Source organism: Spea bombifrons, chromosome 3, assembly GCF_027358695.1.
Source record: "Spea bombifrons isolate aSpeBom1 chromosome 3, aSpeBom1.2.pri, whole genome shotgun sequence".
Classification (NCBI taxonomy): Eukaryota; Metazoa; Chordata; class Amphibia; order Anura; family Pelobatidae; genus Spea; species Spea bombifrons.
In genome coordinates, this window is record NC_071089.1 from 102,975,425 (window position 1) to 102,994,941 (window position 19,517).

General features: G+C 40.5%; 1 protein-coding gene across 2 annotated transcripts in view; it reads right to left on the reverse strand.

Moving 5' to 3' along the window:
• Positions 1–19,517, reverse strand: part of DNER (delta/notch like EGF repeat containing) — a 56,513-nt gene extending 36,996 nt beyond the window's left edge. The window contains exon 1 of one of the 2 annotated variants that reach the window (XM_053459806.1): positions 19,237–19,517. In XM_053459806.1, coding sequence (XP_053315781.1) covers positions 19,237–19,368 — 132 coding nt within the window. In that variant the 5' untranslated portion in view covers positions 19,369–19,517. Of the gene's footprint in view, positions 1–6,034; positions 6,083–19,236 lie in introns of those variants that run through there. The other variant, XM_053459807.1, reaches the window with a different exon arrangement.

Genomic DNA, 19,517 nt, shown 5'->3' on the forward strand with positions numbered 1-19,517 from the left:
ATTTATACAAATAAAGACATGATATTTTAGGAAGCTGGAACTCTTTGCTTATGGCAGGCAGCCTGAGGTTATACAGAAAGGAACATCTTTGCTTAATTGAAAGTCAATGCTAAATAAATCAGTGTGGCTGCCCTTCAGTAGGTTTGTCATTTGTAAAGACAAACATGGAAATGTTTTCATTAAAGTCTCACGCTACAGTTCACCTGCACGTTCATGGTAAAGGCATTCAAATCCCACTTAATAATACCTGCTTTAATACTATGTATTACAGCGGCAAACAATTCAATTAGAATGCATTTTGCAGCACGACCAGTACATTCTTAACTGGACCCAGTCAAATACATGGGATTTTACTAAAGACCTTGCATAAAAGAAATTAAAAAATAAAAATAAAAGCACGGGTCACCAAGAGCACCATTAGCACTCAGTGTGTCCGTGTATAGGTACCTATAGAATTAATTATACAGTCCTGATAAATGCATTGGCTTCAAGTCATCTTAACTCTTTCAGCGGGGAACGCACACTCTGACATCACCATCACAGGAGCTCCTGACTCCGGCTCTGGTGTAGTATGCAATTCCATGTCCTCCTCACTCTGCGGAATGCTGCATCAGCTGATGCTCCGTCCTGCTTCAATGATCTCTCAAGGTCATCATTCATTTGTGTTCCGGGAACAAGTCGGCTAATATATATATATATATTGATTGCAGCACTTGTAATTAACATCCTTAGCACTGAAATGTTTAAAGCTAAGTAACGCATTTTCAAATGAGTCAGTGTTGTTTAAACTTCAGTGTCCTCATTCCATGTGACATTGGGAACATTTAAATGCATCCTTCCAGATAAAGTTTTTAAAATATACATATAGGTATAAATATTATGACGTATTACTGACATCATTGGTACAACGCACATTGTAGAAGTGTAGAAGGATAAAAGGGAACACCACTTTTTTTTTAAATTATGAGATCATGGTGTCAAATTAATATAATGTTTCTAAAGCATTGTGCCGTTTTCTTTTTTTTAACAGTTCTAGACTTTGCATAATATAATGAATGTGTTCTGCCCTGACTCCTTACCATACTGCCTATGGTAAGCAATAGAATGACTCTGTTTTAGTCACCCAGCTGGACGCTGACTATGGAGTAGTGGACTTAATTATGAAAGCCCAACACTGACAAGTTTTTCCAGCAAAAAGAGATGAAATTGTCCTGTATAATGTATAATTTAATTTTAAATCATACTCATTTAACTATATATATTTTACAGGGATGGTCAAGCTCTTCCTGTATATATCATATATAGGAGCTGAAACACAAACTCCCTGCAAACTCTCCTGAAGACTCTCCATTTAGTGAATAAACCCAGAATCTGCTTAATTGATCTAGAGAAATAAAAACAGAAATTGGTACACCGAGGCTCAAATGTTCTGCAATCTAAAAATTTGTAGTTCAGGCTACGCATTATCTATATACCAACACCAACACACAAGCTATTTAAACAGTGTGATCAATGGGGATCATACATTTATTAAAAGCCTGAATGGGTATCTTTCAATTCAATAAGACTTTATAATACAGTATAGGTTGTCCAGTCTAGGTAAAAAGCAAACGGGAAATGTTCACATCTGCACACCTCGGAATCTTCCCCCTCCTGTTCTCTCAATTATCCATATCATTTCTTTTAGATTGTAAAATCACGAGCAGGGCCTTCATAAACCCAATATTCTTGCCAAGAACTTGAAAGACTCATAAGGCAAACTCACAGACAGGGTTCTCAACTCCTGATGTATCTGAATTATATATATGTTAACCATCTCACCTTTATAAAGTGCTGTGTAATATGTTACCACTTAATAAATAAAGGAAAATAAGAACTCCTCTCAGGTTTTGATGTTGAGTCTCAGGGTTTTTGCCCCAAGGGACAGTTTCTTAGGGTCATACAGTCTGGAGGTGACTTCTTTTTATTCTACACTATGCTAATGGAATATAAAGCTTGCAATTAGTGTGTTTGCCACCATTAGCTTATGGTTGATATCCTTGTTAGAAAGCAGGTGATTCAATAATGACAAGGTTTCCATGAGGACCTGAGTAAGAGCCATTTGGTTAAGGCGGTTGGAGATGTAGATTCTACATAGAATTTCGACGATGGGCTTAAAAGGTTAATATTTCAAAAGTCACTTCATTTAGAAAGCTGCCAGGTATGCATATCTGTCAAATATATGACTGACATTCTAGCAGCTTCCCAACTGCAGTAACCAAATTTTTGTGGACGTATCAGATTTTAAGGATAACCCAACTTGGATGGACAAGTAGCTGACCACAATGTGACAAGATCTATCCCACACACCGAATATGTCTGTGACACTTAAGTACGCCCTTGTTGTACAATTTTGGCTGGCTGGCTTGTGCCGTCTAACCATGGGCTACAGTGCCAACTTTGCAAGATGCAGAAAAGCCAAAATCACAGTAAAACGCATTTCCCCCATCATGTCACCCTGTTCCATCTCTTTTATAATTTCCTCCCCAGATTAATTCCCCACAACTTCCCTAAACAGCACTGATCCTTTCAATCACATGGCAGCAACTCAATGCATTTAGGCATGTAGACATGGTCAAGACAACTTGCTGAAGTTCAAACCGAACATCAGAATGGGGAAGAAAGTGACTCTGAACATGGCATGGTTGTTGGTGACAGACGGGAAGGTCTGAGTATTTCAGAAATGGCTGATCTACTGGGATTTTCACGCACAACTGTCTCTAGGGTTTACGGAGAATGGCCCGAAAATATCCAGTGAGCGGCAGTTGTGAGGAGAATGGGCAGACAGAAGTATGCAGAATACCATCTCTGAACACACAACACGTCGAATCTTGAAGCAGATCGGCTACAGCAGCAGAAGACCGCAACGGGTGTCACTCCTGTCAGCTAAGAACAGGAAACCTGCCTTGTTTTAACTGTTCAGGCTGCTGCTGCTGCTGGTGGTGTAATGGTGTGGGGATCATTTTCTTGGCTCACTTTGGGCCCCTTAGTACCAATGTTTCCAGCACCTTGTAGAAGGTATGCCACGAAGAATGAAGGCTATTCTGAAGGCAAAAGGCGTCCCAACCCAGTACTAGCAAGGTGTATCTACTAAAGTGGCCAGTGAGTGTATGTGCCTGTAAGCAGCATAAAGTCTTTATTCTGGTAGAATATTTTGGGGATGGGTGCTACTGCCATGAACCACAGGATTCAAACCAGGGACCATAAGCATGATATACCATTCACCTGGCCGTGTCACCACCGGGCGTTTCTGTGATCTCTGAGATTCTTGTCCCTGCACGGAGACTCCCCCATAACCCAGTACCTCCATTTGTGACATTTAGCTGGCAGGGCCACTTTTATCTATGCAATTTCTGTCCTGTGCATTCTCATCGCCCAACCTTACCAAGGTTTCCTGAAGCAGGGAGAGATGACTTAATGGTGAGGAATAATCATACAGATCCCAAGAAAATAAAATACCTTTCCCCGTACGGATCAAGTAGCTTCTAATGTGTATATTTTGTTTGTTTTACTATGTAAACCATTACAGAGATTTACTTATTGTCTATAATTGTGAAATGTTAGACTTTAGAGAGTGACAGATCCACTTTGAATGCTTAACGCTGTATCAGCACTATATCCGTAGCAGAGCGGGGGATTTGTGACTGCTTTCAAAAGGTGCGAAGCGGCTGTACTTTTGTGACGCATACTGTGTCTTACACAGTTGTGTCACTTAACTTTGGGTAATGTAAAGTGACACCTCACAAATCAACGGTGTGCTGTGTAATGTCATAACAACCTGACAGATCATATCACGCTACCTATTATCGCTTCTGCAAAAGGACAAGACTATTAACCCTGTACATGACGGGGAGATGCTAACCAGGCGGCTTATAAAATCAAACTATACAAAAGACAGGAGGATGCCAAAAGCCCGCAGAAGAAATTGCCTTACAGAAAACCATCAGCATGTCTAAAGAAATTATGTTAGAGGGTTATGCTGTGAGGGGATATTTTTATTTGTATATACAGAACTCGTTAGTTCGCTTCTCTAATGCTTGAACAAAAAAATGGCTGCCACTTCAATGTTACAAAGCCAATCCATGCAGTCTGATGACCCCCGTTATAAATGCACTTCCCAGACATGCAGCAAAGGGCTTCTATTTTATAATAAAACATATACTGAATACAGATTCATGTTAATGTAAACTATACCACAGTATGGCGGCGTATCATTATATAGGTGTTGCAGCAAGATCTTTGCAGGAATTCACAAATGGAAACAACCCTTCCAACATACACGTTCTTACAGATTATATAGATCCTTTGCATATACAATAGTAATTATACAGAGTGGGCAGTTCCGCATCTCACGGCGGTGTGTATATGGCTGCTGTGTATGCATCTGTTTTTGCAGAAGAATGATATGCCATTTTATCAATATATGCATCTACATGGATTGTTGCTGTAAACGGTGGGTAATGGATGCTACCTGAGGAAGAGAGGGGTAGCACAACCTAAGAATAGCTGAATCTCATTCCTTACAATGACACCATGTCTGCTAGATTGTTCTGTCTTATTTCTGCTGATACACGGAGCTACGGCGTATCTGCTAAATCGAGCTGCCTTTGTCTCCTCGCAGAAGAGAAACACAGACCATCGCTGACAAAGCAGTAACCACAGTAACAGGAGAATTGCATCCTCTCCAGGATATAATCCAAAGCACAGCTAGAATACACCGTCACGGTATATCCGAGAACATCACAAAAGTCGACCTGCCATCCATAAAAGATATATTTAAACCTCAGACCATTATTATTTGGTTCGGATTTAGGAGCCTGCCAACAAAAAAATTATAATGTAGGAGCCAGTTTCCCCCCCCCCCCAATCAGGTTTTTATTTTCATTTATTTAAAGTTTAAACATTAACTGATATAAGAGGGAAACTTTAAAACAAACAAATATTATGCCTTTGCTGTGAAAATATAATATCCATCATTGACATCGGAATGAACAGCAATGTCATATATTAATATTCTTAACTCCTTGTACTGCTAAAGATTGGATTACATTCAAAATAAATTAATAATGAGACATCAGATATTCTCCCCTGAGCCAAACAGAATGTTTGGGCTCAGTATTTAAAGGGTTAAACATATTGGCACATTCTAAAAAGTACTTTTGGGGAATTAACCCCTCCGGTGCCAGGCATTTAAATGGTGAATGAGCAGACTGTGAAAAATCAGGATTTCACAGCAAAAAAACAAATGGTGAGTATTTGCTGTCCACGTTCGGGGGGGGGGGCAGTTCTGCACAAGGTGCCATAAGGTATTTAAAGCAAATCTATCTATGCCTCTGTTTTTTGATGATTAGAATCTACAGAACAATTTCATGATACACAGATATACTGTATAGCTCTGACTTTTAAAACTCTGACTTTCGAACATTTAAATGACAATTGAATGTCAACTTCCATATATAACCCCTAGGGGAATAATATTTTTTTAGGATTATCATACCATGTCACCCAAGGAGCTGAACAGTCTAAGGAGATCTCTTTTCCATGTAACATGCAGACAGATCATGAATGATATGGGAATCTTAAACTGTGTTTCTGCACACCTTCATTTCACAGAACAGCTACAAAATCTTTTGGTTCGCCCCGGCACTATACCAATAATAGTTCAGGTGGAGAAAATCCAGGAATCACCAAGGCTTTTCAATGCCAGGAGTTTTAGAAATGATGCCAACCCGGCTTCCACAAGAACAATCAGCCTATCGGTAAGTATTGGAGGAGTGAAACTTTTACCCAGCCAAGGACCAAACCACATGGTTCCAACAAATGGAGTTCTTTCAATGCCCTAAACTGAGGTTTTATGGATGTCTACTCTCTAGCGCTCAAAGCAGTGGATCGTTACAAGATCTCATGGAACACATACAGATTTCAGGGAATCTGTTCTGTGCTAAATAACCAGCAAGCTGCACTCATGTAAGGAGAAATCGAGTAGAGGACTTACTTTGGGAAACTCACGGTATGAGAAAAAACTCATCACGTGAAGTTTCCAGTTTACAAGCTAAAATTGGGGCTCCAAAAGGAGTACCCCTGGCAGCCAACAGGAGGTCTATGTCTCCTATGTGCACCTTCTCAGACTATTTTGTTAAATGATGATAGAATAGGATATGTTTAAATTAAGCATTTGTGAAAAACAACGGGATGGCTAACTTCTGTTCACCTTTGCTTTAAGGTGTGCATTGGTATTTCATAAGCCTAGGAGTAACTTGATAGCTTTAATTAAAACCTATCCCATATAAATTACAAGAATGCAGAAGAGAAACTCCATTACTACCGTAATATCTATTCACTTCTTAATGAGATGAGAGCAAAAGAAAGGAAGCATCCCAGAATCAACAAATCATTTGTTTAGATCAAAAACTACCTCCAGAGGGACTCACACTGAGAAACCAATGGTACCTGTTGCTCCAAACCTACCTGCCACGTTTATAAAGATCACTAAAGAAATATCTGAAATCATGAAACCGGCTGTTCACAGTAAGCCAATGACTGCGTCTAACGGGAAATAAATATTCTTAAGTGATAAAAGGCAGGGAAATTGTGATTGATTTGAATTTGATTTTAGATTGGAGTTAATTTGGAACATTCTCCTTAATCTAAGCTTCAGCATCTTAAAATAGCTATTACTGATCCGCTGCAAAAAGGACAGTCGTTGTCAGAGTCAAACCTTTAGAGAGCTTATTAATTTTTAAGAATTGTATTTCTCTACATGACAGTGTCTCCTCCACCTCAACAATACTACCGGCAAGATGCCTCATCTTCCATGATGTATCTAAAGTACGATCGCTATCTTGTTTTGTGTTCCAGTATCATTAGTCGTAAATGTCATTTTATCCTAGCATGTCAAATCATTGCAATTACCGAAATTGCTGGATAACCTCCAGATAAAGAAGCATTGGCTGGTAAACCTTAAATGGAAATGATACCCATCAAACATTTTCTTGAGTATAACTTTGGTACATGGTAAGAAAAATCACGTAAAAGGCTATTCATAGATAATGTGTTATATCTTAGTCTGGGGCTGCCAAATGCTTTGACTGGGGGGAGATGATGCTTCTGCAAATGTAAACCTGAAATTGAGATTTTATTCTATAACCTGTGAAGACATGTGAAATCCAAAGTAGGAAATGTGATTCCTGGTTGCTACACCATACACGGACGCCCCCATTTGTAGTGTCTGTCACCTTCTCGGCCCCCTTCAGAGGTGGAACTGTCCTCCACTAAAAGAGAAGGCCAGTTGGGGAAACCATTCCTTTCCGTCGAACCAACCCAAAATGATAACAAGTGCAAGGTTTTTTCCTACAGACCTTCACTTTATTACTCCCTTGTGCTTTGTACTGGGAGATGATGTCATATAATGAAGCTCAACACTAAAGCCACGCACGCGGTGAGAGAGCACCAAACAGAAGTCTGTAGGAACAGACCTTGCGTTTCCACCGCAGGACCATCGGGGATTATATCAAAGGGTAGGGAGGAGACAGAGGGGAAACAGAGAAAGAGATGGTAAGAGTTGCTAGGATGTTTGTGCGTAAAGGCAAATGCAAATACGTGTGTGCGTGTGTATGGGGAGGCATCTGTGTGAGCATGCGCAGGTGTGTGTAAGGGCAAGTGTATATTACTGTAAAGGGAATAGAATGATCCGAACACATTTTAATCTAGGCTGTCAAGAAACAGCCTACATGTTTTAAAACTCTGATAAAACAGCCTACATGTTTTAAAACCCGATATATCTGATACTTTTGTCCAACTGGGTAAAGAAAGACGCTACTTAGATACACATGAAGCTCTTATTTGATTTAGATGACTCCAAAGTAATTACTATTATGTTTGTGAAAGCTTAACACTACTTGAAAAGGGCATAAAAGTGTAAGGGCCCTGTTCCTGGCTATGCTGCCTTAGCACCAATTAAAATATATCCCATCTGGCTGTGACACCCATGGAGGGAGGTTGCCTGAATGTTGTCCAGCCATCTCACATGAAGGGATCTGTATCCTCTCCCCCTAACCTTCAGCATTATTTATATATATATATATATATATATATATATATATATACGCACACACACCGGTATATAGAAAACAGCCTCTGTATGAAAGCATTAGTGCATATAGTTAGTTTATATCATGAATGGCTAGGTTTACTTATCATACAGTACATGTAATAATAGAGCCACTGGAGAAGTAATTAAACCTTCAGGGCAAACATTCCATTTATGTCTTAAGCTAACAGGAACATTAAGTGAAACTATTTGACAGAATCGATTCATGTAACTATCGGTTCAAACCTATATTTTCTCCATAATCTTTTTTTTTCACCAGGGTGTATGAATATAACTTTATAAGCAAGTTATATTTTAATCTTTAGTTTTACACTACACAGAGGAATATTCCTCAATGGAGGCGATGTTCCTATTCTGGACACCATACATGCAGATCTAAAAAAAAAACTACTACTGAATGTTAAAGCGGCAGTAAACTTTTTTTATCTTAATAACAGTAATGTTTAAAGAGTAACTTCCTCAAAATTAACACTCCTACCATTTACTTAATGGTTGATGCCCACTTCTGCCTACCCTCTGGTCCTAGGTATTAACTGACCAAGCTGATTTGGCCAAACATTGCTCCATTGCCCAAAGAGGACAGTGACCCTGAGACCCTGAAAAGTGATTGTAACGGGTTCACCAAGAGAGCTGTAGTAACTCCCAGAGATCACCCACATGTATCCTCCTTTTGTCCCCGGTATCACTTCCAGCACCAGCCAGCATGCGCACCTTGGAACCCTGCTATGTGTACCCAATAAGTAGACACAACTACCTTGAACTGAGTACAGCAGGAATGAACAGTTTATTGTTGTAAAACATAGACTGATATAGCCACAGAACTTCATTAACATAAATTAACATTGATAAACAGGTAGACAACCCAACCTTTAATCCCCTTTAGCTACTGAATATCCCCCTGGTAGCCATCCTGTTAATGGGATTAGTTTAACAATGGAGTTCCTGCATCCTGCCCCTGTATGACAGCTCATTCTGTCACAGTGATGCTTCCCTCTGAGTCTCCAGGTCAAACCCGGTGAGATCCCAGGTACAGTTATAGACTTTTTTATGGATGCCATTTTATTTCTAGTTTAAAGGTAACACACACCTTTTGCCTTTAAATAAACACTTCAATATAGGAAGAGTGGCAGAGCAGGGAGCCTGTGTACTCTTTAAATGAACTGATGAAACATGCACATCACATGCACAACTTTCTTCCATTGTCCAATGTTGGTGAGCCTGTGCGAATTGCAGCCTCAGTTTCCTGTTCTTAGCTGACAGGAGTTGCACTCGGTGTGATCTTCTGCTGCTGTAGCCCATCTGCTTCAAGGTTCAACATGTTGTGCGTTCAGAGATGGTATTCTGCATACCTTGGTTGTAACGAGTGGTTATTTAAGTTACTGTTGCCTTTGTGTCATCTCGAACCAGTCTGCCCATTCTCCTCTGACATCAACAAGACATTTTCATCCACACAACTGCTGCTCACTGGATACTTTTCTTTTTTGGACCATTCTCTGTAAACCCTAGAGACGGTTGTGCGTGAAAATCCCAGTAGATCAGCAGTTTCTGAAAAACTCAGACCAACCTGCCTGGCACCAACAACCATGCCACGTTCAAAGTCACTTAAATACCTATTCTTCCCCATTCTGATTCTTGGTTTGACCTTCAGCAAGTTGTCTTGACCAAGTCTAAATGCCTAAATGCATTGAGTTGCTGCCAAGTGATTGGCTGATTAGCTATTTGTGTTAACAAGCAATTGAACAGGTGTACCTAATAAAGTGGGTAGATAGATAGATAGATAGATAGATAGATAGATAGATAGATATGGAGAAACCATACTAAACCAACATATAAAATGAAGCATACTAAATAGAAAGAGGTAAATCACTCATAATCTGTAAACTGAACAATATCTACTCTGATATGAAGACATCATCAATTCAAGGTAGAAATAAGGAATTTTTAGTTTTTATATTATGGAACAAATTGTTATGTTCCAAGTTTATAGCTAAATGGCTATTCTTTCTTTTTATCTGTTATAAAACATATGGATAGATGCACTGCCATGAGAAAACTGTTAATATTCCCGTCAGTATAAAAGCATTAGAAGATCTTGACCTCATATGTCAGGTTTAAAAACACAGTATTTGGAAAATCCCTCTTTGCAGCATAATACATTTTTTGAGAGATTTAAATGTTTCATAAGCTGATTACTTTGCTGCTTGCGGCTTTTGTCTCGTCCACTCAATTTATGGAGGTCTGGAGGCTGTCTGCTGTATTACAAACTGGTATGAAAATGAGCAAGCTGCCTAATTATTGTGAACGCTGTACAGTATGTGTGTCTGAGATATACAGCAGTCAATTAGGATGCTCACTTGGGGACTGCTGTTTGGAGATGCTATATTTTTTTTCTGCCAAGCGCCAACTGTTTTCCAAACTAGTAGAAAGAAACACATCTTCTGGATGGACATGCTCTACAGGGTTGAATGTCTCTCCAAATTAACAGAAGAAAATGACTGCTAGATATCTTGAGAAAATGTGAGGTGACAGATATGCTAAAAAGAGACACACGTTTCAGTAATGGTTCTTACAGCAATGTATACCCAGAGATCAACAACATCAAGGAAGGGGAAGATACTGAAGAAACCCAAAATGTAAATATCATAAGAATGGAATTCTGGGTAAAACGGGGATCCATAAGATCCAAGATCCCATAAGGGATCCAAGATAAATGAGTACAAAACTATGGGGGGATGTTTTTAACAGCATGGTTTTGTGCTGAAAAGGGTTAAATAATATTTATGGGGGCATATGAAAAGCTCAAAGCAGCCAATCACTGTCAGCAAAGCACTTCCACCAAAATCAGTGGGAATGCTTTCTGGGCATGCGCACAGTGAGCTCTATTTAGACACAGGAGTGGAGATCCTAAGGACAAAGGATGTTCTGTGTTGTCCTCTGTTGCGGAAGTCAATTCTTTTGAGGACAGGGTAGGATATCTTTGACGGAAAAAGCACTAAGTACAATATATGACCAAAAGTATGTGGACGCCCCTCCTAAATATTGAATTTAGGCGTTTCAGCCACAACCATTGCTAATAGGTGTATAAAATTAAGCACATAGGCAGCCCCCCATAGGCAAACATTGGGGTCGTAGTGAAAAGCTCAGTGACTTTAAACATGGCACTGTCATAGGATCCAACCATTACCACAAGTCAGTTTATGAAATTTCTGCCCTGCTAGATCTGCTCCAGATCTGTAAGTGCTTTTATTGTAAAGTGGAAGAGTCTAGGAGTAGCAACGCTAGACCACACACAATCACACGGTGCAAGGTCCATATATACATGGTTTGATGAGCACAGAAGCCTCGCCTTAACTCCACTAAACACCTTTGGGATAAATTGGAACACCGACTGGGAGCCAGGGCTTCTTGTTCAACATCAGAACATAACTTCACAAACACTCTATTGGCTGAATGTGCACAATATCCTAGATACACTCCAAGATCTTGTGGAAAGCCTTCCCAGAAGAATTACAACTGTTACAGCCGCAAAGGGCAGCCAACTCCATATTAATACCCATGGGTTTGGAATGGGATGTCCAAAATCCCATCTAGCTGTGATGGTCAGGTATAATGACGGCTGGCACAATGTATAGGTGAAAAGTTACCCCTTGACAAAGTTACCCTGTCAGGCTCTGCCCCCAGCCATTTAGTATGCTGTGGACGGAGCACGAGATGTAGAGCATTACTGGCAGTGCTGCACATGTCCCAAATCCAGCAGTCTTGGTAAGTTCTATCCCATCCCAAAAAGCAGGGCAGCAGCAAAATCAAGACTGTCCTATGCAAATTTGGACAGCCGGGAGGTATGCATCAGTATCTGTTTCAAACATATTGCCCAGCCAATTTTTCTACAATGATTTATTCTCCTTGAGGACAAAAACATGTTGTAGTTTTCACCCAAGCATTCTTTGCCTCTGTTGCTCTAATCACACTGGCACACACTCAATGTGTAGATTTTGTTTACTTTTACTCTACGAAGAGCACTGCGTCCTTCACTCAGATACCAGGCTAGATATGTCACTGAGATAATTACCAGCTTCTAAAAACGTACAAAAAGAACCTCTTTGTCTGTAGGCCATTGCACAAGAATGTACAAAAATGGAAATATACATTGTGAAGCCAAATACTAATTAAACAAGCCCTAGTGGTCTAAGTAATATTAATACGATACCAGCGCCATCACGACACTGCTTCAACTATAGGACCACATTAATCACTTAAAATTAATACATAAACACAGACAAAAAGTGCTTGAATATATTTATACAGATTTATAGCGCTGCAAAAAGGTATTTACCCCTTCCTGATTTTTCTGTGTTTTCTTATTTGTTGCATTTAAATGTTTCAGATCATCCAACTTAGCAGGACTTGGAACCATTCTGTTTCTTTTGGGCCATTCAGAGGTAGACTTGCATGTGTGCTTCAGATCATTTCTCTGCTGCATAACCCAACTGCGCTTGAGCTTTAGGTCACAAACTGATGGCCAAACATTCTCCTTCAGGATTTTCTTGTAGAGAGACAGAATTCATGGTCCATCAAATAAGGCAAGACTCACTGGTCCTAATGCTGCCCCAGACCATCACACTACCACCGCCGTGCTTGGCTGTTGGTATGATGTTATTGTGAAATGCTGTTAGCTTCACGCCAAATGTAACGGGACCCATGTCTTCCAAATGGTTCCACTTTTTGACTCACTAGTCTGCAGAATATTATCCCAAACGTCTTGGGGTCATTGAGATGTTTCTGGCAAATGTGAGACGAGCCATTGTGTTCTTATTTTGGTCATACTCAGCAACGGTTTCCGTCTTGCAATTAAAAACTGCATTTTTGTTAACTCGTGTTGGTAACATATTGTTGTTGAATATTAAATTAGTTTGATGTTCTGAAAGATTTAAGTAAAAGAAATTTGCAAAAAAGAAATTGAGAGGGGGCAAATACTTTTTCACAGCACTGTACATGTAATGTAAATGGAACCTATTCCTTGCATGGACTTGAATAAAAGTATTTTAGATCTAATAACAAATATAGGTTCCAGTGTTGGAGGCTACAGAGGAAAGAAAGTAAAATTCCCTTATTGGATTTATCTTTAGGAAGAATTACACTTTCCTGCTTCATTAACCGGGACCAAGCATTTTATTAAATAGCTGCAGAGAAAGGCAGTGCCTGGGGCCATTTAAAATCCAGTGACTGGGACCAGTTATTAGAAGGTGCACATCAAGGCATCACAGTGATATGTTATACCGTATAATAAGGAAGAAAAAACTAAGAAATAATAAATGCAGGGAAATGAAAAGGAATAAAAAAATATACACCTTATAGCCAATAATTAATGCAGTGAAATGAAAATAAATAAAAAATATCCACCCTATAGCCAGATGAACTGGTAAGGTCTAACGCCTGGCTTGGGTTGGCTTGCCATGGGTAGAAGAACAAGTCTACTAAAGCTTCTTTTCACATTTTTGATGGACATACAAAAGGCCCTCCATGTGTTCGCTGGCAAGTCTGGTAAGCCAGGTCTGGCTCAACCACCTGGCTTGTGATGTGCCATTAACATTAGCCCTGCCCCAGGTTAATGTGCCAATGGCATGCTGACTGTCATAGCCGGATTAAATCCTCAAACATTAGCGTATAATCTCAACAAATGCGAAGAATGCCGAGAGAAGATGCGGTCTCATGTAAAGAAAAAAAACCCTGAGACATTAGTTGAATGGCGTTTAACACCACTGTGACGAAAGACAGTTTTCTTCCCTCACCCCTTAAAAAATATGTCTCTTTAATGTCAGCACGTCATAATAATTCTGTTTCAGTGGCATTGAGGTTTCGGCTTCTTGACTCACAAGCAGTACAATGGAACAAAGCAGGAATCCAGAAAGCAGCCATTCCTTGGCGTTCACATCCTTGAGAAATGTATTTTCAAACATTCGATCACCTGACAGAACTAAAAACCTCAGCTGCCAGAAGCTTGAAATGAGCTTTTATTTATAGATGAGATGCTAATGATGCTATTTTTACAAAAAAACACATACATTGTGCTTATACAGAAAGGAACAGCGGTGAATTGCTGACGGTGTGGAAATACAGTGAAACGAACACTGCACAGACCGACTGCCTGCGTTCATCCGAACATTTCATTCTCTGTTTGGGGGAAATCAGCTCTATATAAAGGGTCACGCCATTCACCATGCTTTCAATGTACAATTGCACATTCTTATTAGATTTTAGCTACAGATGTGTCATCCTTATTGCTTTTTTGGCACAAAGGGGCATTTAATTACACTTGTTATTATAATTTAAAAAGACCTTATTTTGGAAGAAAAAACCCTGTACAAGTAATTATTCAATAGGAGACACTAATTGTACATCCAAAATCATTTCAGCGGATCATTTTAAGATTATGTACAACATTTTCATATGTTTCTGAAGATGATTTGTTTTTCAGTGCATTCAAAATGCAAATGCGATTTAAATGGACTTCAAAGGGGGTCGGCTGCCCAGGGTTTTCTCTTCGGTTAATGGGCTAGTGCCGTCCAAGCAGACTGCAGTGTGTTTCATACAGAAATCACCAACGAGACGCCGGAAAGCACCATTCTTTTAAAAAACTGCATTATGGAAAGGGATGTTTAGTAAATATCAGAAATACTGAGTATATGTTTTTTTTCAAACACATTTTTGTTAAAATGAATAAATGTGCAGAAGCCATTTATAGATTTTTCACAGAACAAGAACCTTAAGTTGCATGCAGAGCAGCATTCATGGAGCGTCTTAACACTCTTTGTGCTAAAAATAATCTTTGTATCATCTGAGAGATTTTCACAAAACAGGTGGAAAATTATATCTCTTCACACCGCGGAATGTCACAACTAATCAGATACAACCTAAAAACATTTATTCCAGCAAGATGTGCAAACTGGTGTTTAGTTAAATTGGCACTTCCATTAGATTGCAATTAAAAATAAGCCGTATGCAATTACTCTTTAAAAAAAAATGAAAGAAAGAAGAAAAGAAAGAATTAACCTTTGTGGATCTAAATTGTACACCCTGCCAGCGGCCTCAGAGATGCAAGGCCTGCAGCGAGTATATGGTTAATGAATTTAGGGTTAACTGACAGTACACATAAGTATTCTATTCGTGATGGTATGATAAATAGCAGTCTTCTCAGTGCTGCAGACCCACAACTTGCATTGATCTGCGTCAATTACTTGCCTGACTGAGAATGATGGGAGCTGATCCTGACAACAGCTCTACACTTGAATAATCCGGCTAAACAATAAAAACCGAGAGAAAGTACAGGAATAGGGAGACGATATGATACAATGTTACATTGGAGAATAAAGTGTTATTAGAGGGAAACTAGGCAATAAGGGGTTAAGAGAAGTGGAGCTTGGTGTATGTAATGGGGAGCGACTTCACGCAGAAAATGGAGCCACAAAAAGGGCCAAAGACTGTCTCTTGTTTTGGAAGCGCTCTCTCGGCGCGCGCAGTAGCAGGTGCTTTGTTTAGGTTTCTGACTCAGCTGCTGTTGTTGGCTCTTGATAAATCAAACCTGAAATCAAATCAACAACATCTAAGCAGCCAACAAGTGCTTGTTACTGTGCCTCACAGGGGTTTGTGGAGGAGACAGGGTATAATCACGGCTTTACACGTGTACTACACAGTGCTAAGGCAGCAATCTCTCATATCTCTAGAGTAACCGTCACAAACACCTCGGATCTGAGGACCATGACCTTCCAGTTTCCAAAATACCAACTGTACCTCGTCCTGTATTTGAGGCTTTCAAATGGCGTTTGTGCAAAATTTAATCAGGGCATAGATACAAAATGTAAACGGCGTTATTATTGTTCAAGGACAAGACAGAGGGGAACGGATGACAGATGTCTAGGGAAGATCAATATAAGATATAACTCAGCCGCGCCAGTGGTGGGAGGAAGTAGTGGAGTAATCACTTAAGGAAGGGCCGGGGGTATACTGTAGGATGTGGCATGAGAACAGAGAGAGCAAGGAGATAGGAGGGAGCATAAAGAGAAGGGAAGAGGGAAATAGGGTGTTAAAGGGAAAGGGAGAAGGGGCAAGATGGAGCATTAAGAAGCTGGCATGAGAAGACAGAATGTAGCGTAAGGAGCAGGCAGGCAAAATGTAGCATAAGAAGCAGGCAGACAGAAGACATGATGGAACAAGTAGAAAAGTCAGGGAGACGGGCAGGGAACAAGAGCTATGATAAAAACTCCTCTGCGTCTTAATTATCTGTACATAAAACAATGTGTAAGAGCAGACAAGATGGGCCAACTGCTTCTGCTGTCATCACCTATATACGTATATAATATATATATATCTCGATGATTAGGCTCACTTAGATCCTGCCATGTTTTACTAACCTCAATTAACAACAGAGTATCCTCACGGAGTTAACGGAACAATCGAAATTAATTTTGGATTCTGTGAAGTATTACGTGCCTTTACAATGGCTTCTGTGCGATTTTCTTATATGCAATGAAAACGTATTACAACTGTATTTCTGACCTGTGCTATGGCTTTAAAGGAGAGCTCTAGCCATATTTTAATGTTTTATGTATATTGGAGTCCATTTTATGTGCAAATATGTGCAAGTATTCTTTAGATATTGGTGTTCTTCTCTCTCACATTTCACTCCTTCCCTACTTCCTTGCTTGAAAACAGAGCACATACTGCAATGGGCTCCTTGCGGATGCTCAGTACATCTCCCATACTAGACAATGACATCTGGGCTATCATTGGCAGCATATTTACCTTTTGTACCTAGGGGAGCCCTACCAGATGCCCCCACCTTGGTCGGCATCTGCACCGCATTAAAAGGCATATGATGTCATAACCCAGCACTCGGTGTCTTAAAAGAGCGCAGCCCATTCTAATGCAGTCTATGGATGCTGTAAACGGTCCACCGGGCAGTGGGACATAAGGGGCCTGATTGCCCAAGACTGCAATTGGCCCCTAATTTGGCATCATTGAAATTTATCTAATTTCTCAATCATGTATAATATCTGAGCACTGACGATTTGCTAGCATACAAGCAAAATGGACTCCAACATGCACTAAATAAAAATACAACTTGGGGGCTAGACTGTTCCTTTAAGAGGTATAAATCCCATGTTTTGCGGAGGGACGTTAACAACAAGGGCTCTCAATGAAGCTTTTTTTTCTATAGGCCTCCAATGCAGAATTAATGTGGGTTTACCAATATTTAATCATTTCCTAGCACACCAAATTTTAAAATCCCTTGTACTCCACAATCACATTTCCTTGATTGGGACAGAAGAAGACCGCACTGGTCTGCAAAAGACGGCTTCATCCCATGTTATAGAAGAGCTCTCCATCTGGAAAAGCCCTCCACAGTTGTTTTGTACAATGGATAGCATCTTGATTAGGACTTTAGAAGAACATTTAACGTTCGTTGCTCCAATCCAACAGATAGCACCACCTTAAGGTATGCAATAATCTATGTAAACTTTAGAAGCCAGAGATTACATTTAAGAACCTTCTGATCAGCAGAAAATAGCATAGAAATGTTAGGTGCCAGCAGTGAAATTTTAATTAGTGAAGGCAAGATGGCTCCTAGGATTTGTCAGGCTTAACTATATGCAACGAGAACCAGATACACCTTGCCACCCGTAGCCTGATGAATGTTTGATGCTAGTTATAATGTTACCAGCCTGGGTGATGTTACTCAAGCCAAGACTTCCTCGCGGAAGGGCTGTAGGAAACAGCATCAACGGGATGGACGAGATATATTGTTACAAGTAGGGAACAACAGTAAACGTGTCTGTTTATTGTTATATCATTATTTTGTGGACTGTTCACTGTTATTAAGTGTTGCGAGCGTTGATAACTAGACCTTTGTTTACAGCATTTGCTAATACAGTGATATAAAGACAACACCACAACCTTTTTTGAGACTGAATGTTCCATTGATTTTCAAAATACAAATGGTGGCCATATTGTGACATTTAAGTACCCACTCCCTAAATGTAAGCTCCCAGGAGAACCTGCGCTGACGTATCGCTATGCAGCATCTTGGCATTTTATGAACAAAGGGTCTCCTTATAACAGACAATACATCTACATCTATTTATAGACGGCCGTCAATGATCCAGACTCCCGTCGCAGGAATGCGAGGGTAACCAGTATCTGGGGCATGTGTTCGTGGGGCAGACCAGTAGGGTATCTGCAGCTCCAGTAGGGTAACATTATACTGTGTTAGGGGTACACGCAGCTAGAATTAGGCGTTATTCTATGTTCTGCTGTGAGCCCGTGGTGGAGAGGAGGGTGCATTGTCCCACATGGCACAAAGATTAGCTCGAGGCTAGCCTCATTAGGATCTCTGTCACATCGGCCATGCTAAGCATACAGTAATGGAACGACTTCCAGCAGCGGGAGGGACGGTGGAGTATGGTTTAAAATCAGGGGCTTTAATAATGTATATATACCGTATATACCTTCCTCGCACATCTGGGGGGAGACAACAGACTCCAGAGGTTTAAAAACCACTAAGGACATCACTAAGTTCCCCGGTATCCCAGTATCATACGTGGAACACATGATGGCAGAATGCACATCACTGCAGACCACTGCATGGTAACGCTGCAGGCCAGTGACACTGGACAGGGGAACTTTATTACACGCTCCTTGAAATCCTGTATCCGCCATCGTTATCCTGATACAAAATTCACATACAGGTTACTATGCAAGCGATTACATACGCATGATGTGCAGACATACACGTGTACAGATCACACAGCACGGCGCACATATAGATCTATACAGGGAGATACCCCGTAATAAACCGCTGCTTTAAGCACATGGGTGATGACGCACCTATAGACGGGTAAATACGGAGGTACAAGAGGTCTTGTGCCCACATATACTATATACATATATACATATACAAATATAGATAGATCGATACATAGGCAGATACACAGACAAGACAGACAGTGCCTGGTTGCACATATACATTATGTATCCATTACACAGGGCTATATAGTATGCACGCATTACAGGGCAGGTGTACAGGGCTGTACCTGGGCCCCTCCGATGTCGCACGGCTCGGCACCGCAGGGCTCCCCGTTGCCATCCGCAGATATAACGAGAGCAGGAAGAAAGAGAAGGAGGATGAAACCGGAGAGAGAATCGGGAGAGCCCGGGGGAGGCATGAGGATGCCCTGCAGGAGATGGAAGGTAGTCCCCGCTCAATGATCTGCAATGCCCGGTACCGCTAAATAACCACAACAGCTCAGATTCTGGGGCTGCAGCCGCTGATTTGGTTCGCGATGTCCCGGCGTTCCCGGCTCTGGATACTGCG